Source organism: Diabrotica virgifera, chromosome 1, assembly GCF_917563875.1.
Source record: "Diabrotica virgifera virgifera chromosome 1, PGI_DIABVI_V3a".
NCBI lineage: Eukaryota > Metazoa > Arthropoda > Insecta > Coleoptera > Chrysomelidae > Diabrotica > Diabrotica virgifera.
Genome location: NC_065443.1, coordinates 177,629,558 through 177,655,036, shown reverse-complemented (window position 1 = coordinate 177,655,036; position 25,479 = coordinate 177,629,558). Strand labels below are relative to the sequence as shown.

Sequence of the window (25,479 nt, the reverse complement as noted above, 5' to 3'; positions counted from 1 at the left end):
GAAGCCTATTCTATTTTACCAAAGGACCCTACTTCTTCTATTCAACAAAAATATAATAAATTAATAAAATCACTAGCAGATACAAACCAAATAGATCTTAATACAAAAAAGAAACTTTGTGTTATAGTGGTATTTCACCAAAATTTTACGCTCTTCCTAAAATACATAAACCTACACTATCAGTACGTCCTATAGTAGCTTGTATTAATGCTCCTACACAGTTTTTGGCTTCTTTTTTAACTGATATATTGACTAAAGCTTATGACACTAATAATGATTACTACATAAAAGATTCTTTTGAAGTTGCTAACAAATTCAATAACTTTAAACTTCCACCTAATTATGTTATTGCAAGCTTGGATGTCGTGTCCCTTTTTAGTAATGTTTACTTAGATGCAGCTCTAAGAGCTATTAATAAAAAATGGTCTTCTATTCGTAATTTCTGTAACATTGAGAAAGACACCTTCTTAAATTTAATTAGCTTTTTATTTAATAACACATATTTTTCTTTTAATAATCAATATTATTCTCAAAAATTTGGTACTCCTATGGGAGCGACAATTTCACCTATTAATGCATGTTATGTGATGGACGATTTGTTGGACGTAGTAATACCAGTACTACCTTTTGACCTTTGTTTTATTAAGAAATATGTTGATGACATAATACTTAGCCTACCTTCCAATGCCTTGAATGAAATCTTGTTCATCTTCAACAGTTATGATCCTTACATTCAATTTACCTTAGAAAGAGAAGATGAAAATGGTACTCTACCTTTCTTAGATACTAAATTTATTCGTAATACTACTACAAACACCTTAATGATTGACTGGTACCAAAAACCAATAAGCTCAGGCAGGTATATGAATTACTGGTCTTACCATAAATTTTCTCAAAAAGTTAATGTAATAAAACAAATGAAATCAAGGGTTTTAAAAATATCAGACAACTCATTTCATAATACAAATCTAAAAATATTATATAATATATTCATTGACAATTCCTATCCAAAAACCCTTATAAAGAAATTACTTTTTAACACATCTGACATCTCATACACAAATAATAATAGTATTAAAAACCAAAATTTAAATAATCTTACTAATGTTGCAGAAAACCAGGAACCCATTAACTTTAAATATTTTTCACTCCCTTACATTAAGAACATCACACCAAAGCTAAGCAGAATCTTTAATCAAATTAGTGGCATAAAAATAGCTAATAGTATCACATTATCTATTAACTCAATTTTTACTAGACTGAAAGATAAAACTCCTGCATTGTCTTGTTCAAATGTAGTTTATAGTATACCATGTCATAGTTGTAATATGAACTATATAGGTATCACCTCGAGAACTCTATCATCTCGAATAATTTCACATAAAAGTGATTCCAGAACATGTTTCCAAAGAGGGTCATGTAATGGATTATCAACATACTAAAGTACTAGCTTCTGAGAACTCATAAAAAAAGACTTTTTTTGGAAATGGCTTTTATCTTTCAAGAAGAAAATTCGATCAACAAAAAATCAGATGTAAGACATCTCAGTGAAATTTATTCTTATTTGCTCACTTTAGACAAAAATAACCAATTTAAATTTAATAATTCAGGTTCTTCTTTAATTTGATACATAAATTGTAGATTTTTCAGTGTAGACTACATAATAATAAAAAAGCATGGACTATGAAACAATTTTGCATTGATTAAAACTTTTGTATTATCATTTCGCTCTTTTCCTATTTCAAAATTTATTAGAAATTTATCAAAAATTGTAATTGGTTCAGTGGTTGTGACGTTTCCGGATGAATTCAAAGAAAAATGAATAAACATCCATAACATTTTGTTAGACATTTTGTAAAATGCCAATTAGACATATATAATTTTTTAAAAGAATATTTTAGCTTTTATCATTTTATACTCAGATTTTTATAAGTTTTTATATAGTTTTTACTTTGAATTTATATTATCTACTACTTTTACCAAGACAAAATTTCGTTGTTATGTCAGTATTTAACAACTAGGCTCTACATCCTCACATAACGTAAGTACCATAACATATAAATAACTTTTTAGTAATGTTGTTCTGTGATATGCGGTGTTTTTAGTGAGAGTATTAGCTCTGCATTTCTCAGAACAATATTTTGTTGTTTTTGTGTTTTTGGGGATCCTTGACACCTGGTTTAGTGAGAGAAAACTATGGTGTTTTGGATTTTTGATGGCACAAAAATAACAATTTTTATTGATTTTAATTAGACTAATTGTTAAATACTGTATATTTATATTTGTAGTTTCCCTGAAGATGATAATAAACATTATCGAAAGCTTGGAATTATTATAAAGAGTTTTCTTTGAGATTGCTGCTACCCCAATAGTTCAACCTTGTTTCCTAACTGTTCAGCAAAGATTATATACCTGTTATATATATATATATATATATATATATATATATATATATATATATATATATATATATATATATATATTAAAAACAAAGGATGTAGATCTTTGAAACACACTCAGTGATCAAAAGATCCAAAGTTAATGGTTTAACGACCACTCGTACGAAATCAAACAGATGAAATAGAGAATGTGGAAAAATGTGGAAAAATGTGGAAACATTTTTTGAATAGAATCAAAGATCCAAACACCAGTTCTTAGAAATGTGTTTCGCACTCTTCAACCTCTCTGGGCTCATCAGTAAAGATGAGAGGTTGAATATCTTTAGACACATTCCAATCAAAAAACAACATTCGAGACCTAGACATAGCAGGAGCGTAAATCTACGGCAAATATGACAATGACAGTCTCACGTTTTAATTCCCTAATTACTTAAAGTAAGTAAAATATATGTTTAAAAACAAAAGATGTAGATCTTTGAAACACACTCAGTGATCAAAAGATCCAAGATTAATGGTTTAACGACCACTCGTACCAAACCAAACAGATGAAATAGAGAATGTGGAAAAATCCCCTTACGAACAATTCACACATCCACCATTTCGGGTTGGGAAAAATTTTTTGAATAGAATCAAAGATCCAAACACCAGTTCTTAGAAATGTGTTTCGCTCTCTTCAACCTCTCTGGGCTGATCAGTAAAGATGAGAGGTTGAATATCTTTAGACACATTCCAATCAAAAAACAACATTCGAGACCTAGATTTTTCCCAGCCCGAAATGGTGGATGTGTGAATTGTTCGTAAGGGGATTTTTCCACATTCTCTATTTCATCTGTTTGATTTCGTACGAGTGGTCGTTAAACCATTAACCTTGGATCTTTTGATCACTGAGTGTGTTTCAAAGAACTACATCTTTTGTTTTTAAACATATATTTTACTTCCTTTAAGTAATTAGGGAATTAAAACATGAGACTGTCATTGTCAGATTTGCGTAGATTTACGCTCCTGCTACGTCTAGGTCTCGAATGTTGTTTTTTGATTGGAACGTGTCTAAAGATATTCAACCTCTCATCTTTACTGATGAGCCCAGAGAGGTTGAAGAGGGCGAAACACATTTCTAAGAGCTGGTATTTGGATCTTTGATTCTATTCAAAAATGTTTCCACATTTTTCCACATTCTCTATTTCATCTGTTTGATTTCGTACGAGTGGTCGTTAAACCATTAACTTTGGATCTTTTGATCACTGAGTGTGTTTCAAAGATCTACATCCTTTGTTTTTAAATATACATATATATATATATATATATATATATATATATATATATATATATATATATATATATATATATATGTACCTACAAAATTTATTTCGCCGGAGAGATGACGGTCGCTATGATGGTCGCGAAATTAATCTTTTTTCCCCATCGTAAAGTAGGTTTTATATTTATTTTAAATTTAATACTTCTATTTATATATACATACACATAATAAATTAATATATATATACAAAATTTATTTCGCCGAAGAGATGACGGTCGCTATGATGGTCGCGAAATTAATCTTTTTTCCCCATCGTAAAATAGGTTTTATATTTATTTTAAATTTAATACTTCTATACAATTTATATATACATACACAAAATAAATTAATATATATACAAAATTTATTTCGCCGAAGAGATGACGGTCGCTATGATGGTCGCGAAATTAATTTTTTTTCCCCATCGTAAAATAGGTTTTACATTTATTATAAATTTAAATACGTCTACGCAATGTATATATACATACACATAATATATAGCATGAGCGATGACGGTCGCAATGACGGTCGCAATGACGGTCGCGATGAGGGTCGCGATGACGGTCGCGAATTCAATGCTTTTTCTCCTATCCAAAGAAAGTGCACAACGTGCCTAAAGAAGTTTTCACTTCAAAAACTATAAATTTTACGTTTTTGCAGGTTTTTTATTAAAAAATTTTTTTGCAAAAAAAATAATTATAATCTGATTTTAGAAACATACATCAAAATATCAAATATGAAAATAGAAACGTAATTAAAGATTAAAATAAATCGTATACTAGTACAATTCAATTGAATTTAATAACTTAAAATTATTTTACAAAAAATATTTTACCATACTAATAAATGCATAAATTAGTAACTATAACTTAGTTATAAATTAAAGAAACAACCAAATTTGATATCTACCCTAGTAATTTTTCTACCTCACATTTTCCTGTACCAAATTAATTGTTAGTTATAAGTATTGTATTTACGAGTAAGATCAGTTAAATTTTTAATTTACCTTTTAAATTTACTTACATCTTGAGAACATAATTATTATAAAGTATGCTTTGAAACAAATGAATGTTAAATGATGTATCAGTCAAATTATTTATTAATATAAATAGTATTAACAGGTGTCACAAAAGCTGGTAATACTTTTGTAGTTGAAATTTTTGTAACAATTTTTTATATTTTAAATTTTAATTTTTCAACCGAACAATTGATGGATATGACATTTGTTTTGGGTGAAACCATTAGAAATTGTTACCAGCTTTTGTGACACGACTACATGGATACTATTATTTACTTCATAATATACTTCTATTTATAACGTTCATTTGTTTCAAAGCTTACTTTATAATACGTTCTCAAGATATAGGTAAATTAAAAAGTTATTAACTGATCTTACTCGTAAATACAATTTAACTAACAAAATTGGGTACAATAAAGTTACTAGGGTAGATTTTAAAATTGGTTGTTTAATTTAATAATTAATTTACCCATATTAATTACTTATTAGTATGGTAAAAAATTGTTTGTAACATAATTTTAAAGTTATTAAATTCAATTAAGTTGCACTTGCATACGTTTTATTTTATTCTTTAATTACCTTTTTATTTTTATCTTTGATATTTTAGTGTTTGTTTCTAAAAATCAGATGATAATTTTTTTTGCAAAAAAATTTAATCAATATTACCTATCGTATATAATTATCACAAGAGAGACAATTTTGCCGGCAATATTTTCGACTGGTATGAAAGTTTGTTGCCTGGCAATTTTCGCGAATTAAATTTTGACTTAAGCGAAAGAAGTTCATAAGCGAAAATTACCAAGAGGCAACGAACTTGAATGAAACCAGGAGAAAATTTTGCCGGTAAATAATTTTCTCTCGAATGATATTCGACAAGACTATTTCACGAGACAATTAATGCACCATATCAACGAAATATAATCTTTATTTATTTGTTATTACCCAGGAGCGTCATTTGAAATTTTGATAGGGGGGGGCAAGCATTATATATACAATACATTTATATGCAAACATAATACAAAATTGATCTATTTTTTGTAAATTTCAGTAATTTTCAGGGTCAGGGGGGGGCATATGCCCCCCCTGCCCCCTATCAAATGACGCCCCTGTTATTACCAGATCCTCTCGTGACGGATCTGTCATAATTTTGTCGCTGAGAAATCACGTCGCTAAGGAGTTTTGTCAGTAGAAAACGATGCGTTGCTATGAAGTTTTATCAGTTAAAAGCAGTCTAGTGAAATAGTCGCGGATATAAAATATCCGCGAAACGTAAAATCTATAGTTCTTTTTTAAAAATTTAGAAAACCAAACATGCTATGTATATACAACATTATACCAAAAGAAAGGTTGTAGTATTTATTACAAAATGCAATACTAATATACAGGGTGTTCTAAAAAAAATGAGAAAATTTTGAATTTGCAAATAGTGATCACACTGTATATTTTGTGGCTATAAGTAAAAGATATTAAATTATTTAAAAATGACACTATATTATAAAAACTTTGACCTACCACTTAAATTTTTATTACCTTAGAAACATATTCCACAGCCCTATAAATATTATCATTTTTCTTAAAGTGATACAGTAGCGATCAACAGGTAGCCAAAACGCGTTTCAAGATTGCGGCTGTAATTTTGAATATTTTTTCGAGATATTTGGCACACGTATTTGTAATATATGTAATAAAGAATGGCGATACAGAGCCCAATTTAAAAAATATATTATGTGGAAATTACTCGGTAATTAAATACAATATTTAAAAAACGAGTCTGTACCGCCATTAAGAAGAACAAAAAATACACTTTCTTCAAATAAACTTTTTTATCCGATGCCTAGATTTTGTGTCATTTTGGAACTACTAATGAAATAAAAAATTTTAGTAGTTCCAAAATGACACAAAATCTAGGCATCGGATAAAAAAGTTTATTTGAAGAAAGTGTATTTTTTTGTTCTTCTTAATGGCGGTACAGGCTCGTTTTTTTAATATTGTATTTAATTACAGAGTAATTTCCACATATTAATATATTTTTCAAATTGGGTTCTGTGCCGTCATTCTTTATTATATTACGAATATGTGTGCCAAATATCTCGAAAAAATATTCAAAATTACAGCCGCAATCTTGGAACGCGTTTTGGCTACCTGCTGATCGCTACTGTTTCCTCTTAATAAAAATTTAGGCCTATAAGACCTTATACAAATTTTTCATATTTTTAAACACTATATTAAAAAATGATATAACATATATATAGGGTGTTCCATTAAAAAAAATAAAACTTTGGTTCATACCGTCGTTCTGACTTAACCTGTATAATCGAAAATAATTTTAAATTATAGACGGTTTTGATATACATTAGTTTTGTTAAAAACATTTTTTTGTATATCCCACAGTTTAGCCGTAATCAAATATAGGAGTAGTAGTTCGACCGCCGTTGAGTGAACACGTATGTTGACCTGCTGTGTTACTGTTAATTAACCAAGTGTTGTTAATATATTATTATTCGAACTTTTTCAATCTTCTTCTAAAAAAGTTAAAAGTATCTACTAAATTTTCACTTAATTTTTTCTTTTTCGACAATCAGCATCGTTTCCTTGTAAAAAAATGCCATTAACCAGGGAACAGCAACTTGAAATAAGAAGTGCGGCCGACGTATCTATTAAACAACTTTGTCAAGATCAAACTTTTATTAAATCCATCGTCGATAGTGTTTCTGCTGGTATAGTGCAAATTTTAAATAGCAAACTTGATGTTTATGAGAAAAAGATCGACGACCTAAAAACTGAAATAACAAAAATAAAAACTGACCACGAAGTCGAAATACAGACAATTAAGTCAAGCCTAATTGACTTAAACAAAAAAGGGGATTCCTTCGATATGATAAAAATAACGACAGAGTTGAACCAAATTAAAAGAAAAGAAAGTAATATTTTAATATTTGGTGTTCCTGAAACTGAAATTCATTTGCAAGCTTATATTGAAAATATGTTTACAGCTATATCAATGAATCGAAATCCGCAATTAAATGGTTTACATGTTTCCCGTTTAGGTCTACAACCGTCAGCCAACTCAAATAAATGTCGTCCAATTAAAGTTACGTTTCCGAGTAGTAATCAAGTAACTAATTTTTTAAAGCTAAATCCCAAACTCAAATCATTAGACTGTTATAAGAATATATATATATATATATATATATATATATATATATATATATATATATATATATATATATATATATATATATATATATATATATGAGGTCAGATCAAACTGTTATGCAACGTGAGTATACTTCAAAAATCACAAAGGAACTTAGCGATCGTTTGGCAGCAGGTGAAAAAAATTTGATTATAAAATACAAAAATAATCTACCATTTATTGTCTCAAAAAACCTGTAGTATCATCCACTGGATCACCGAAAAATAATGACAACCTTTTTGTATACTATCAAAACTGTCGCGGTCTAAATTCGAAAACAACTATATTTTTTCAAAATGTCCTAATATCACAATATCACATTATTGCAATCACAGAATCTTGGCTTCAGGATGGAGTACGCAGTAGTGAACTATTTCCTGAAGACACCTACACAGTTTATCGTAAAGATCGAAGTTTTGGCAAGTTTGGAGGAGGAGTGATTTTTGTTGTAAATAATAACGTGTGTCATTCAGAACAACATAGTGTAGTGTTTCCTATAGAAAAAATTGATGTTTTATGTGTTAAAGTTTTCAAAACCAATAGCAAACCAATCTTCTTTATAACAGTTTATATCCCACCTAACGTGACATTTAGTGAGTATTCTGATTTTTTTGACTATATTGAAACTTTCCATGAAACTCATGAGGTCGTTTTGATTGGAGATTTTAATTTAACAGATCTTGCGGCATATTATGTTAATAATAGTCAAATAACTCCTTTAATTAATAGATTTGTTCAACTATTAAACTATACAGATTCTGTACAATATAACAAAATAAAAAATATACATGGAAAGATATTAGATTTGATTGTAACACCGTCAGTTTTTAGTTGCGAAGTTACACCTGAAGTCAATGCCTTAGTTCCTATTGATTATCATCATCCTGCTTTAACTTGTTATTTTCCGTATGAAGTCAAAGAAGATGAATATTTTGTTCCGAATCAGAAACGTCTTAATTTTAGAAAATATAACGTAAATAAATTTAACAAACTTTTAACCGAAATGGACTGGAGTCATATAAAACATTTTTCAGATGTAGATTCTGCTGTAGATTCGTTTAGTTTGTCTCTCCAAGAAATTATAGATAAATGTGTTCCACTTAGTTCAACTAGATCTCAAAAATATCCAGCATGGTTTACATCTGAAATAATCGCCAAAGTTAAACGTAAAGATCATTATCTGAGAATGTATAGACGAAGTAAATATTGTTTTTACCTCCAACGAGCTAAAGATCTCAGGAGAACTATTAAATTAGAAATACAACTAGAATATAAAAAATTTATTGAAAGATCCCAAAATTCTTTTAAGTCAGATGCGAGACAATTTTGGAACTTTGTTAATGCCAAAAATAATAAATCACAGATACCTGGTCTGATGAAATACGGTAGTGATAAGTTTACCACGAGTCAAGATATAGTAAACGCATTTGCAAACTTCTTTAAGAGTGTTTATATTTCTGATAGTAATAGCTCTCCTTCTGTTACATCTGATTTTAATTATAATCCAAGTTCTTACTTTAATATCGGTAAAATTACCAGTAACGATATTATAGAAGGTGCCAAGAAATTAAAAAATAAATTTTCCTGCGGTCCTGATAATTTTCCTGTTTCCATACTTAAATGTCATGTCGAGTCATTCATAGAACCACTTGTTGTAATTTTTAACCTCATTCTTAAGACAACAACATTTCCAGCTGCGTGGAAAAATACAAGAGTTTGTCCTATTTTTAAATCAGGTTCAAACTCTGATATATCTAACTATCGACCTATCGCTCTTATATCAGCATTCTCTAAATTGTTCGAAATTATCTTGACAGATTACTTGTATGTTCATATGCGTTGTTTGATTACCATCAGTCAACATGGTTTTGTGAAAGCTCGGAGTACGGCAACAAATCTTTGTATATTTACAGAATATGTTTCGTCAGCTTTAGATTCAAGACAACAGGTGGACGTCATATAAACTGATTTCAGTAAAGCATTTGACCGAGTCTCACACAATAAATTGCTAACAAAATTAGATCAGTTTGGAATTTCCAATAACTTTCAAATATTACTGAAATCATATTTAACTGATAGGAGTTTGTTCGTAGAATATCAAGGCTTTCGATCTTTTCGTTTTGTTGCCACGTCTGGAGTACCTCAAGGGTCAAATCTGGGTCCCTTATTTATTTCTCCTTTTTGTTAATGATATCTGCTCCATCGTAGACTCTGAAACACTGTTGTACGCGGACGATATGAAAATATTTCGCAAAATTAACCATATTTCCGACTGCGTTAAACTTCAACAGGATATCTCTGCCATTAGTGAATGGTGTTTCGATAATCAACTATCCTTAAATATAAAGAAATGTAAAGTAATGTCCTATACCCGAAAGATCAATAACATACATTTCGATTATAAGGTCAACAACATTTTACTGTCTTCTACCTCAGAGTTTAAAGATCTTGGTGTTATATTTGACAGTAAATTAACATTCTCAACTCATATTAATACCGTGGTCTCTAAAGCAACCAAATCTTTAGGATATATTATTAGAAGCTGCAGAGATGTAACGTCTGTGGAAGCTTTGCGTAGTTTATATTTTGGACTAGTTAGTAGTCAACTTAATTACTGCAGCGTGGTATGGAATCCTAATCATGCAGAACTTGTCTCTAATCTTGAATCTGTTCAAAAAAGATTCTTAACCCTTAAGTACTAACACCCCGTCTCTCAGACGGCATCGCTTGTCGAAAGTGGGATATTTCCCTTTCTAGAAAATTTTGAAGGTCACCCGTTTATGACTTTTCAAGTTGGATTGTTCTTTAGTAGTATTGAATTCGGCAATTTGCTGCAGGTTGTTATTCGAAAGATATTTAGGCTCAAAATGTGATTTCCGTCTAATAGACGGGGTGTTAGTGTTTGTGCCCAGTTTGTCATTACACATAATGTGCCCCAGTTCGTCAAAAATCATCAAATAAGGGAATAAAGACCCTGAGGAAACTCTTTTGAAATGGTTTGATGAGGTAGAAGACGACCTAAGCGAAGTGGAATCAATTTGTGATGAAAATGTTGTCACTGACTACCATTGCTACACTGTACTAACTGTAGTACCTGTCAGTTTTTTTTTGTTTTAACATTTTTTAAAAACCTTTTTATTTTAATTTTTCTTACTCTTTGTTTAACTTGATTATAAATTTTTATTAAGATTCTTTAATTTGTTTCATTTTTATCACACTTTTTTTCAGGAGTAAAAAGGTACACAAACAATCCTTCCACTCTTGTTATAATGTTTTTTTATTTTAATAAGTACATAAAAACTATATTAATTACTGTGTTTTTTAGATAATCAATACTTTCAGTAAGTCATTGAGATATTTTTTTGCATTAAAATATTTAACAAAAACAAAAATTACCACTAAAATATTAAACCCGTCTGTCAGGCGGTTAGTTAGTGTTTACGCCATTACTTTAAAATGTTAGTACTTAAGGGTTAAGATATTGTTACCTCAAAAAATATAACAGATATCCGGTTAGAGGCTATTGTTGTATATAGTGTTGCATATGTTTAATGTAGGTAAATATATGATCGTAAGTTGGCTACAGGTGACAAGGGAGTGGTCTTGTCACTTGACGTTGACATTTTTAGATTTAGACATACTTGTAATCTTGTAAACAATACATACATGGAGTTCTTAATAAATTATAATAAAACAAGATATTTATTTATATTAACAATATACCAGATATAACATGGTGTCAGGTGTAAAATAACAGTATGATATAACTTATAACAGCTATAAGTGTGAAGTCAACAAATTACTATAAAAGTAAGGTTCCTAAGAAAATGGATAAATGAGGGAAATGGGAATGAGTATGATGAAACCCCCAAAAGAGTTAATACTAACTGGAGAAGCCGCCAATTGGAAGAAGTTCAAGCAGCAGTTCGAAATATATATGAAGGCAACTCAATATGATCAAAAAGATGATGAAACAAAAATAGCAATATTCATGAATGTGGCAGGAGAAGAAGCCCTAGATATTTACAATACATTTGATTTAAGTGCCTCAGATAGAAAGAAATATGCAGTACTAATACAGAAGTTTGAGGAGTATTGTTTACCAAGAAAAAATGTAATAATGGAAAGTTTTAAATTCTTCAGTAGAGTTCAGAAACCTGGAGAGTCTTTTGATCAGTTTGTAACAGATTTGAGAGTCCAAGCCAAATTATGTGAATTTGGAGAACAAGAAGAAAGGTTGATTCGAGATAGAATAGTTATAGGGGTAGATGATAACGCCTTACAAGAAAGAATGTTACGAGAAATAGATTTAACTTTGAGAAAAGCAATAGAAATGTGCAGGGCTACAGAGGCAGGTAAAATTCAATCAAAATTTTTGCAAGAAAAAGAAGTAAATGCTGTTAGAAAAAATGAGTTCCCACGTAATAAGGTACAGAATGACCCAGAAGAAAGAACTTTTAGCTGTGGTAGGTGTGGCAAAAATCACAGACCAAGAGAATGTCCAGCTTATGGAAGAAAATGTGCAGCATGTAATGGTATGAATCATTTTGCAGCAGTGTGCAGACGATACAAACAAGGTGAAAGAAACATTGGTACAAACACAACAAGAAATAAGGTATTTGAGTGTACTGAAGAGGAAGAGGACACTTTTTTAGGTTTAGATTCTTTGTTTACAGAAGTAAGTACAGAAAACAATATAATAGATAGTTTTCAAAGACAAAGTCAACAATGGTATCAGAAAGTCGAGGTAGGTGGTTTAAATATAGATTTTAAGTTGGATACAGGGGCTGAATGCAGTACACTACCAGAAAAGTACTTTTTAGAGTTGGGTAAAATGAATAATATAGTATTGGAAGAGAGTAGAACAATGTTAGTTGTGTATAATGGGAGTAGATTTAAACCTTTGGGATCAGTAACACTAGTGGGTAAAATAGGCTCTGTTGAGGCCAATATTAAATTTCTGGTAGTGAATGTGGCATCAGTACCCATATTAGGGTTACAGGATTGTATAAAGTTTAATTTAGTTGAACGTGTTAAAGTAGATTCTGTAACTAATAGTCAAAAAAGCCACATGAAAGAAAGGGAAAAATTCTTAAAGAAAAATGTTGAGGTTTTTTCAGGGCTGGGAAGTATAGGAAGTTATAAAATGAGGTTGGCTGATAATGCTGAGCCTGTAATAAAACCAATTAGAAGAATTCCAGAATCAATTAAAGATCAGTTAAAGGTTACTTTATCAGATTTGGAAAACAAAGGTGTAATAGCAAAAGTAAATACACCAACATTGTGGTGTCACAATTTAGTAATAGTAGAGAAACCCAATAAGACTTTAAGATTGTGCTTAGATCCTAAAGAATTAAACAAATGTATACTAAGAGAAAGATACTTGATTCCCAGTCCTGACGAAATCTATAATAGATTAGCGGGTAAACAAGTCTTTAGTGTTTTAGATTTAAAAGATGGGTTCTTTCAAGTAGTACTGGATAAGCAGAGCAGCTACATATGTACATTTGGTACTCCTTTCGGCAGATATCGCTTTAAAAGAATGCCTTTTGGCATATCATCAGCACGGGAGGTAATGCAAAAATTAAACACCAACATCTTTGGTGACATACCAGGAGTTGAGGTTTATTTTGATGATATCATCGTAGCAGGAGAAACCAATAAGGAGCATGATGAAATAATGGAAAAAGTTTTACTAAAAGCAAAGGAACATAACATTAAGTTTAATAGAAGTAAGTTACAGTATAAAGTGGATCATGTAAAATATGTTGGTCTAATAATTTCTAAAACAGGAATTAAAGCAGATAATGAACAAGTTGAAGCAATATTAAGTTTAGAATCCCCTAAAAATGTAAAATCTCTTCAAAAATTTTTAGGAATGGTAAATTATCTGAGTAAGTTCATACCAAGGTATTCAGAGGACTCATTTCCTTTGCGTCAGCTGCTTAAAAAAGACATAGAGTGGCATTGGGGAGAAGTTGAAGAAAAAGCGTTTAGGCTATTAAAGAAAAAAATTAGTTGCGCTCCTACACTTAGCATTTTGGACAAGAATAATGAAATAGTGTTGCAAACTGACAGCTCAAATGTGGGGTTAGGATCTTGTTTGTTACAACAAGGGAAACCCATTTCGTTTTATTCACGAAGCTATACAGAGAGCCAAATTAGATGGGCTCCAATTGAAAAAGAGCTGTTTGCAATATGTGCAGCAGTGGAGAAGTTTCATCAATTTATTTATGGAAGGAAAGTAGTTGTGGAAACGGACCATAAACCATTGGTTGTCATAGTAAGAAAAGATATAAGTAAAATTAGTACTAGATTGCAGAGAATGGTGCTCAAGTTATTAAAATATGACTTAGATATTAGATATATACCAGGAAGTAAGATGTATGTGGCTGACTTTCTGTCCAGAAACTGCTTAACAAATAATGCTAAGGATGAACCTACATTAGCTGATGTTGTTCATTGTATTGAAATAGACCTTCCAATATCGGAGTCTAGATTGAAACAGTTACAGTCACATTCAATAAAAGATGAAGTTCTTAAACAGGTTGTTAGTTGGTATTTTGAAGGATGGCCGAAAAATAATAAAAATATTGCTGTTACTGAACTGAAAGAATTCTATAAAGTCAAAGATGATCTGCATGTCAAAGATGGTATAGTGTATTTTAATAATAAAATAGTAGTACCAAAGTCCTTGAGACAAGAAATGCTTAGTCTTTTACATGCAGGTCATATAGGAATAACTAAATGTAAAAAAAGGGCTAGAAGTTTATTTTATTGGGTTGGAATGTCAAGTGACATAGAAAAATTGGTTGAATCATGTAAGGCGTGTGAAAAATTCCGACCATCAAATACAAAAGAACCTCTCATGTCACATGATATTCCAGAACTGCCATTCTTGAAAGTAGGTGTAGATATAATGTATTTTGATGGCAATGATTATTTAGTTTTAGTAGATTATTTATCTAAATGGATAGAAGTGAGAAACCTTAGAGATAAAACAGCTCATAGTGTTACTGTAAAACTTAAAAACATTTTTGCAGTGCATGGTATTCCTAAATTTATAATTGCTGATAATATGCCATTTGCTAGTGTCAAATTCAAGGAGTTTGCAGAAAGTTATGGTATAAAAGTTATTAATTCAAGTCCGAGGTACCCAAAGTCAAACGGTTTAAGTGAGAAAGCAGTAGGTATAATAAAAAACATGATGAAAAAATGTAAAGAAAGTAAGTCTGATTTTTATTTAGCATTGCTCAATTACCGTAACACACCAGTGGCTGGATTAGATGTGAGCCCAAGTCAGATATTGATGAGTAGAATGCTGAGAAGTACCCTGCCATGCACAGCAGAAATGTTAGAACCTAAAGTAGTAGAAAATGTTAGAGATAAATTGTTAGAAAACAAACAAAAGGTTGAAAAATATTATAATAACACAGCTCATGAAAGACCTCCATTTCAGCCGGGGGATAATGTGGTAATACAAAATTGGCCTAATAGAACGTGGTCTCCAGCTAAGGTACTACAGAGTCAAGGGCCCAGGTCATATGTATTACAAACAGACACAGGTAATACTGTTAGACGAAACTCAAGGCATGTGAGAAAATCTAAACACCATTGTAATGTGTTACCGGATCACTCTGAGAATGTGACAGAGGTTGATCCTTGCACTAGTGCTGTGGCTGAGCCTTGTAATAATGAAGCTGGTTATGTGACAAGGTCTGGTCGCAGCATTAACAAACCAAGTAGGTTAAAAGATTATGTTTTGTAAAAAGGGGGGATGTTGTATATAGTGTTGCATATGTTTAATGTAGGTAAATATATGATCGTAAGTTGGCTACAGGTGACAAGGGAGTGGTCTTGTCACTTGACGTTGACATTTTTAGATTTAGACATACTTGTAATCTTGTAAACAATACATACATGGAGTTCTTAATAAATTATAATAAAACAAGATATTTATTTATATTAACAATATACCAGATATAACAGCTATAGCTATAATTTACTCCTTTCTGAGTTTGGATTCCATTCACTGCGTAAACAGCGTGAAATAAACGGCCTAATATTCATCTTCAAAATTGTCAATTGCCTAATTAATAGCGATGTTTTGCTTAGTCTTGTAGACTTTAATGTACCACGAGCTGTGTCACGTTCAGGTGTAACTTTTTATATTTCGGTGCCTAATTCGCAACATAATTTCTATTGTCCGATAAAAAGTATGTGCAGAAGTGTCAATAACTTAAGATCTGTGGACATTTTTTTTTTCTTAGTTTTAACATTTTTAAACGCGAAATACGCAATAGCTTATCGAATTGATGCCATGTTATTTTTCTTTATTAAGGTCTTTGTTTATTATTGTGTATGTGTATTAACAACAGAAACATTTTTGGTTATTCTTTATTTTATTTTATATTTTGTCATCAAGTGTTCAGTCAATGTATGTAGTTTTCTTATGTACACCTTTATGGGTTTATACATGGTGGATGTATATTTCAATAAATAAATAAAATAAATAAAGAAAACCAGAGGTTTGGCGCACCCTGTATATTATACTAGTGACATCATCCATCTGGGCATGATGACGTAATCGATGAATTTTTTAAATGCAAATAGGGGTCGTGTGATAGCTCATTCGAAAGGTTAATCAATTCTTTATTCACGGATATAAACATCATTACATAAAGGGCAACAATTTTTTTTAATTAAATTAATTGAGACAAAAAGAAGAATGTATGCAATTTATTTAATGCAAAACACATTTTACTGCTGTCAGAAAACAGAAAAAATATTAGTTTGAAAAATAAAAATTGCTTTTCGCTTAAATTAAATGTTCAAACTGCTAGGAGGCAGGTGGGTGGCAGCTTAATATTGAATTTAAGAGAGAAACAATATTTATTTATCAAATAATAGTATATTACTTTATGAGGCGAAGAAGCATGACTTTTCTTGACGCGCCCGATATTACGCGCCGAACGAAGTGAGGCGCGTAATAGAGGGCAAGTCAAGAAAAGTCGCTTCTTTGCCGAATAAAGTATACTATTTTTTCTTCAAACGTAGCAATTTTCAACCATAAATAGTACAATTCATAATAAGTATGCATCACTGCGGCCTGAAAATTTCACAGAAAAATTATTTTTTATCAAGTACCAAAATGGAAAGTGTTACCGAAGCGTCATGGGAATACATTCGATCAGCGCAGTAGCCCAAAAAGTAGCTAGTTATTTAAATTTAAACGATGCAAGCGCATACACGGGTCACTCTTTACGACGAACTTCAGCACCACTTTTAATTGATGGAGGCGGAAATCTAGAATGCCTCAAGCGACATGGGGGGCTGGAAATCAAGCACGGTTGCCGAAGGATATATAGAGGATTCAATAAGAAATAAGAACGATAATGCTCAAAAAATTTTAAACCCTCATGATTCGCCAACATCGGGAATGATTGCTGAAAGTTGTGCTCGACCATCAGTATCATCAACAATTACCAATGCGTATCAAGAGTCAAGAACATTTTTGCACGGTTTCAATTTTGAAAATGCCTCATTAACTAATTGTACTTTTAATATTACTATAAATAAAAATGATGTTTAATTGTTGTTAATGACATTTGTATTGTTGCTTTGTGACATGTTTCATATCGTTGCCATGACAACATTTTTCCCTCCGCCGTAAAGAAATGGGAAAAAAAAACTGCTGCCGGCGGAGACATCAAACTTTGACAGGATCAAGTTAGATAAGTAATGTCATCATTATTTGACGTTTGAAGAAAAACATTTTTTCCTGTTTTCGGACAACAGCAAAATGGATTTGGAATTAAATAAATTATATACATTCTTCTTTTCCTCTCAATTAATTAATTTAATTCAAAAAAATTTCTTTTGGGTACCCTGTATAAATAATTATGTTAATCTTTATATTAGGGAATAGAGCATTAAATAACCTTTCGAATGAGCTATCCCACGACCCCTATTCTCATTTAAAAAATGATCGATCACGTCATCACGCCCAGATGGATGACGTCACTAGCACGATATATACCTATGCCAAAAAATTTAATTTAAAAATAACAAGCTGAAAATGCGAGCATTGTCATAACGAAAACTTTGTATATTTACGTATTTTAATTCATAATATGGAAAATTTCTATTATGAAAAGTAGTTTAGAATTAATAATTATGTTTTAATGTGCAATTATATCATTCTAATTTAAATGTTATGAACTATAAAGGTAGTTTACTCTTGATCGAAATTCACATTTTTTATATACCTCGTATAAAATTAATAAATTTTTATACAAGGTGTCCCAAAAGTAGTGGAACGGTCGAATATTTCGCGAACTGAACATCGGATCGAAAAACTGAAAAATACGTGTTCAATCATTTTCAAAAATATATCCAATGACACTAAACACCAACCTCCACTACACCCCCTGGAGGTGGGGTGGGGGGTAACTTTAAAATCTCAAATGGAAACCCCTAGATTTTCTTGCAGATTTGGATTCGTTACGTAAAAGTAAGCAACTTTTATTCAAAACATTTTTTCGAACTGTGGATAGATGGCGCTATAATTGGGAAAAACGATTTATCTTGATACCATGGGTAAAGTATAGAAACGGTCTAATATCTCGAGAAATACACTTCCAAATGAGAAACCAAACAAATTTTTTTAATACTTTTCGAAAACCTATCGAATAACATTAGACATGACCCTCCAACCCACCCCCCTGGAGGTGGGGTGGGGGGTAGCTTTAATATATTAAATAGCAACCCCCACTTTTTAAGCAACTAAGCAACATTTATTCGAAACATTTTTTAGAATTGTTGATAGATGGCACTTTAATTGGAAAAATACGATTTATTAGCGCTATCTATCAGCATTTTTAAAAAATGTTTTGAATAAATGTTGCTTAATTTTTCATGAGGAATTCTAATCTGCAATAAAAAGTGGGGGTTGCTATTTAAGATTTTAAAGTTACCTCCCACCCTACCTCCAGGGGGTGGGTTGGAGGGTCATGTTTAGTGTTTATCGATAGGTTTTCGAAAAATATTAAAAACCTGTTTTTTTGGTTTCTTATTTGAAAGTGTATTTCTCGAGATATTAGACCGTTTCTATAATTTACCTATGGTATCAGGATAAATCGTTTTTCCCAATTATAGCGCCATCTATCCACAGTTCGAAAAAATGTCTTGCATAAAAGTTGCTTACTTTTACGTAACGAATGCAAATCTGCAAGAAAAACTAGGGGTTTCCATTTAAGATTTTAAAGTTACCCCCCACCCCACCTCCAGAGGGTGTAGTGGGAGTTGGTGTTTGATGTCATTGGATAGATTTTTGAAAATGATTGAAAACGTATTTTTCAGTTTTTCCATCCGATGTTTAGTTCGCGAAATATTCGACCGTTCCCCTACTTTTGGGACACGGTTGCATCATAAATCTTAGAACAAGAAGAGCTTTTTATGAAGAATAACTTTTATTTGTCAAATTAAAAATAAAGGAGTTATAAATGAAAATGTTCTTGGTATCCATAATTTGAGAAAAATCTACAAATATTTATTTCCATTAGTAGGATGTACACAGACACAATACTGGCTAGTGATTTTAGTCAATAATTTTGCCAATTCGACAAAAAAATAATTTCTAAATAGTTAATAATTATTACTAAATAATTAGTAATTTTGCCAATTTCGGCAAAATTCTCAAAAAACAAAAAAATTACCTTCTACAATCACTAGCCAGTTGTGTCGAGTTTAGGGAACGACTAGGTATACATAATATTTTAATTTTATAGCAAATGGAACAGTCCATTTATCATAAAGGGTAGGCCGTATTTATACTGGTATAAACCTTTTTAAAACTGTTAATAAATTATTGCTTTTAAAATATTTATACTTAAATTTTATATTTGAACATTTTATTTATTTTATATAACAATTAAATTCACTATCAAATGTCATTGATGTTTTATTAATACTTAATTTAAAATTTAGTTTGAAATTCACGAAGTGTCAAACTCAAATGTAAATAACCTATGCTTGGCAAATCGAGATTTAAAAAAAAAGTAGCCTACTTCCTAATCAACTATTTGAGCTGACGTTTAGTGCGTCTGTAGGAGATAACCGGATTGTGACGTCACATTTTAGAGTTTGAGGTCGATTATCTCGAAGACGGTTAGATATATCGAAATGCCGTTTTCAGATTTGGATTCAGAAGGCAAAACTACATAAGAATCCATCGATACACCTGCTCTAAGTATTGCAGGAGCGGCAACGCAATAACACACAGACTTTTGCAAATTTATAAACGAAAAGTTTTCGTTGAAAATCGATCTATTTCGGGATTTATCTCCAGAGTCGCCCATTCTCGAGAAAATGAATGTATTCAAACTCAAACGTTCTCACTGTATGTACATGTATAAATCCTGTTCATACTACATGTGTGGATAAAGTTAGTGGATAATTTTTATACCTACGTTTATCATAATCGGCGTTATTGAAATGCCTCCCACTTTTTCAGGTACATATTTTCATACATGAAATGCCTCCCAGGTACAATTGAAATGCCTCCGTTTCGTTAATCATTTAGGCTGATATTTTGTCTATTTAATCTCTGTATAATGATATAATGTTGCCAAATCATAATTTAAATAAGTAGTATCTATCTATTTTGATTTTTTTAATTCTTAATGCAGTGTACATACAATTTGTTTCACATAAATATATCACAGTACGACATATTTCTTTTTAGAAAAGAAAGTTGTTACCCGACAGTTAGTTCAGAGGAATAAGGGGAAAATATCTTGTTGGGACACAACCCCCTCCAGGCCGATACCAAACTTTTTGAGTAGTATGGACATCTATAATAATAACTTAATATGTTTCCTACAACCGATTTTGATGATATAGGTACATAGTTATAAACAAATGAAGATCAAAAAACGGTAAATTTTCGCTTTTTTCGTCTATTACCAAAAAGTTAAGCATTTTAAACAAATTTGAGAGTAAGAAACTCATAAATCGTATAAAAACTTCAATATGGCGTTCGCTGAATATGTATATCCTTATTGGTTGCCTAGAAAATTGCAAAATAAATCATAAATTTTGAGTTTTTATAAATATTCATAACTTATGTAAAAATTAAATTAGAACCTTCGTATTACACGGAATGTTGAGACTTCTGGTGCTTAAATGATACCCTAAATTTCAAAACAATTGGTCAAATAGTTTAAAAGTTATTTAATTTGTTTATCCAAAATTAATTTTTTTGCAACACTATAAGTCAGAAAATGATGACGTTACAGTAATACTTTGGGTAGTTTATGAACGAAGAAGATTTACACTATTAATTTAATTAAAAAAAAAATAATTCTAAATATTGCAAAATTATTTTGCAAGAACCTGTGAATTAAAAAAAGGGGGGCTAACTTTGTCCCTAATTATCCTAGGACAATTGTTTTTCTTTCTAAATGTGTACAAAAATTCAGTCTTTCTAAATATGAAAAAATAATTTTTCTACGGGTAACGGTTAAAAAGTTATTCTAATTGTTTATAAGTAAGCAAAAAATCGACATGTTTTTGCAAAATAATTTTACACTGTTTAAAATTACTTTTTGTCATTTTTTTTATTTAAGTTAATAGTATAAATGTTCTTCTTTTTGTTCTTTAAACTGTCCGAAATATTACTGTAACCTCATAATTTTCTGACTTACTTATAGTGTTGCAAAAAATGAATTTGGGATAAACAAATTAAATAACTTTTAAACAATTTGACCAATTGATTTGAAATTTAAAATATAACTTAAGCACAAGAAGTCTCAGCATTCCGTATATTAAGAAGGTTCTAACTTAATTTTTACATAAAATCACAAAATGTATGATTTATTTTGCAATTTTCTAAGCAACAAATAAGGATAGACATATTCAGCGAACTCCATATTGAAGTTTTTTTATATGATTTATGAGTTTCTTATTCTCAAATTTGTTTAGAATGCTTCACTTTTTAGTAATAGACGAAAGAAGCGAAAATTTACGGTTTTTTGATTTTCATTTGTTTATAACTATGTACGAGTATATCATCAAAATCGGCTGCAGGAAACATAATATAGGTTATTAATATAGATGTCCAACTACTCAAAAAATTTGGTTTCGGCCTGGAGGGGGATGTGTCACGAGAAAAATCTCATTTCTCTGGACTAAATCTAATATCCAGCTTTTATGGGTAATTCCAATTCCGAATATAATCTCTTCCATATTTATAATTTCATGTTATGATTCGATAAATAGGTACTTTTATCTTAATCTTTTTGGTTGTTTATATATTCTCTGGGTATTTTCTGGGTAATTCCAATTCCGAATCTAATCTTTTCTTAATGATTCCATGAATAGGTACTTTTACCTTAATCTTTTTGTTTGTTTATATTCTCTTTTGTAAATTGTGCTAATGGGCTAAATGTTGTATAAATACATACTTGAAAGTTTATTAGTTCCTGCATTAGTCAGTTTGTCTATTTCAAGCTTGTCAGTTCGTCGATTTCAAGATCAAATTTTGTTTAAGTCATAACATCCATCATTAACAATAGAATCAACCATAAATGTCAGTTTAAAGGGCAAACCTTTACTATCAATTGATGGTTTTACCAGTTTTACATTCGGTTTTCAAAAAATGTTGGCCAAAGATACAGTAAAACGGTAGACATGTACCTACTAAAAAAACCTGCAAAGAATTTGTGAAAACACAGGGATGTGGAAATACGATAATTGAATCCATATTAGATCATAACCACGAGAAGTTGTCTGCCGAAATTTACAATAGAAAAGCCGTAAGCAATTCAATAAAAAGCGCAGCTGTGGAAGATCTCAGCGAAAAACCAACGAAGCTCATCTGTAAAGAACTTAAGAAGATAAATATAGAGATATTTACTATCAATGATATCACTAGGGTGAGACAAAATTTATATTATGCTAGAACCACATATATAGAAAGGTTCAAGCACTGGGATTAGCCTCAGAATACCAGAAAAAAGGTGTTGAGTCAACCGAGATTACGCATTTTCTTATTAATATTTTTGGTCTTTCATTCTTACATCCTGAAGATATTTGGCAGAATATAGATTTGGCAGAATTTAAACCAGTCGATGAAAGAGTCACCCCGTTTTGTGATTATCTTGTTGATAATTACATATCTGAAAATTCGACATTTCCTCCACATCTTTGGGCTGAGCACTTTAATCCTTACAAAGAACACAAACCCATGCGAAAGTTTTCATTCCAAGTATAATAATTCTTCTTTCTACTGCCCTCATCCTAACATTGATAATTTTATTGATATAATTTTACAATTTCAAATAAATACCTATATTAAAATGAATTCTGTTTCTACACCAAAAAAAATTGTTGCGTAAAGTACAACAAAAATAAATTTTCTACATGAAAACATTTTAGAATTATGAGAATGTAAAATAAACAGATTAGAAGTTGTCAAAGTAGTAGTATCATATAAATTTAGGAAAAATATTTTGTAATTTTATATTTCTATACACATTTTGTAATATTTCCCAAATAAGTTTCTGTGATGTTATTTTTAATAAATCTGTAAAATACTTATTATGTTTTTGTATTTTTTGTTAAATTATTAATCACAAAAAATAATGGTTATTCTAAAATTTATGATAATGGTTATAAAATTAATTATATATGTATAAGTTAGTTGAAATTTATAAATACCGCCTTGTGTCAATAAATAATATTTAATACATAAAGGTTGAAAATAAAATAAATTAAATCACACAATACCAATTTTGCCAAAAATTTACAAAGGGACGAAGGTGTGGCAACGTCTCACCTTCACATAAAAATTAGAAGCATGTAATTTATTTAAAGCTTGGGAGGCAATTCGTATGTGCCCATTTTAGCGACAGGTAAGAAACCCTTTTTCGGGAGGCATTTCATATGCGGCCATCATAATATGGTTATTGATATATTTAAAACTTTTAACTTAATACGAAAATATTTACCTGATTAGTCATCGCTACAAATATAGCCAATAAAAATATATAGCAGTTCCATGTAAACCTAATTTGAACATCTTCTTTGGAGAGAGTAAGAAAATCCCACACCATACGACCCAGGAATGGTATTGTTACCATGAAATTATCACCGTTGGTCTCGATGAAATCATGGCGGGTAATGGACGTTGGATCGATGTGGTGTTCTCGGAATGGTCGTAAAAAATTCTGAAATATAAATTAAACAATTAAGTAGTTTTTAATAAAATGTAAAATTTGTAAAAATGATTGGTCCACGTAAGAATATATTTTAAGAACCCGAGAAGGACGAATGGTATTAACAATGATTTATGTATGCCAAAACCTATATTAACAATGTAGGTTTATGGTACCTACGTTTATGAAGGAATAAGTAAACGTGAATAATTTTGTAGTAGGGTTTTTAAGTTTTTTCAAACTGGGTACTGCAAGCCTACATACCTATATCAAATTTAAGTCCCCCTCTGTAGTTCAGGGGAAAGATACCTTACCTTTAAATCCAAGGGTTGTAAGTTCGAATCCCAGTTGGGCAATAAAAAATCGATAGATAGTTCCATTTTAAGCAAAACAGTTTATATACACTTTTTCGGTAAGCTGATGTTTACTGAGTTATTCAAGATCGAAATTGATGACTTCTACATACAAAATTCATGTTTTTGAGTGATTATTTTCAAAAATACCTTTTAAACAGTGCGTTTTTACGAAAAATTCTTTTCGAATTAACCGTGAATCGGACATTTTATCATTAAATAACATAAGGAGAGGTTTTTCGAAAAAAAAATATATAAAAATTTAAAAGACCTTTAAAATGAGCTAAGGTAAAAGTGATTTGGATGAAAAATGGCTTATTGAGTTATTACAAAAACAAAAGGATTATGTCGATAAAATATTTACTTAAATCGGTTAATCGGTGATGGTTAAAATAGCAGAAGTTATGGTTAAAAAAAACCATTTATACTTTTCTATCTATTTTTTCGGAGCGTATAAATAACTCTCAGTTTATTCGCATGAGACATGCAGTGGATGTATGGCAACATACGAGATGGCTATTTCCGTTCAGGTTTTGAATATTTTTGGATAACAGTTACTTGTATAATCGCGTAAATTATTGAATCATTTTTTTTCTTGTATATCAAGGGGTGCTTATTATGAGACTAAACTTTTTCTTAAAAGATTTTGCCCTGGAACACCCATTTTCATCCCTTTAAAGAATATTAATTTGTTGTTTTTGCGAAACGTAGCCCTTCCTGTACGTTTTTGCAAAAAAATTCTTAATAGAAATATGAAGATGACTATATTTCCTGCAATTTGTTCCGCGACAGCATATGTTTATCACCCACCATTTAGTGGGGGTGGCGCCCCAAAGTTGAAAAAAAGATGTTTTTAAAAAAAATTATTTCCCCAACTATAATGGGAATCAAGAAGAAACCCTGCGGCAATGAATCACAAATAAGTGGCTGATTGCAATAAATGCCCATTTTTTAATTACTGGGTGTTACATTTTGAAAAACCCCTTTTTATACCATGTA

General features: G+C 30.6%; 1 protein-coding gene across 2 annotated transcripts in view; it reads right to left on the bottom strand.

The window, feature by feature from the left end:
• The window catches only part of LOC126881647 (plasmanylethanolamine desaturase), a 749,932-nt gene that overhangs the window by 8,230 nt on the left and 716,223 nt on the right, over nt 1-25,479 (bottom strand). For both annotated transcript variants that reach the window (XM_050646023.1, XM_050646027.1), the window contains one exon: nt 23,921-24,139. In XM_050646023.1, coding sequence (XP_050501980.1) covers nt 23,921-24,139 — 219 coding nt within the window. The remainder of the gene's footprint in view (nt 1-23,920; nt 24,140-25,479) is intronic.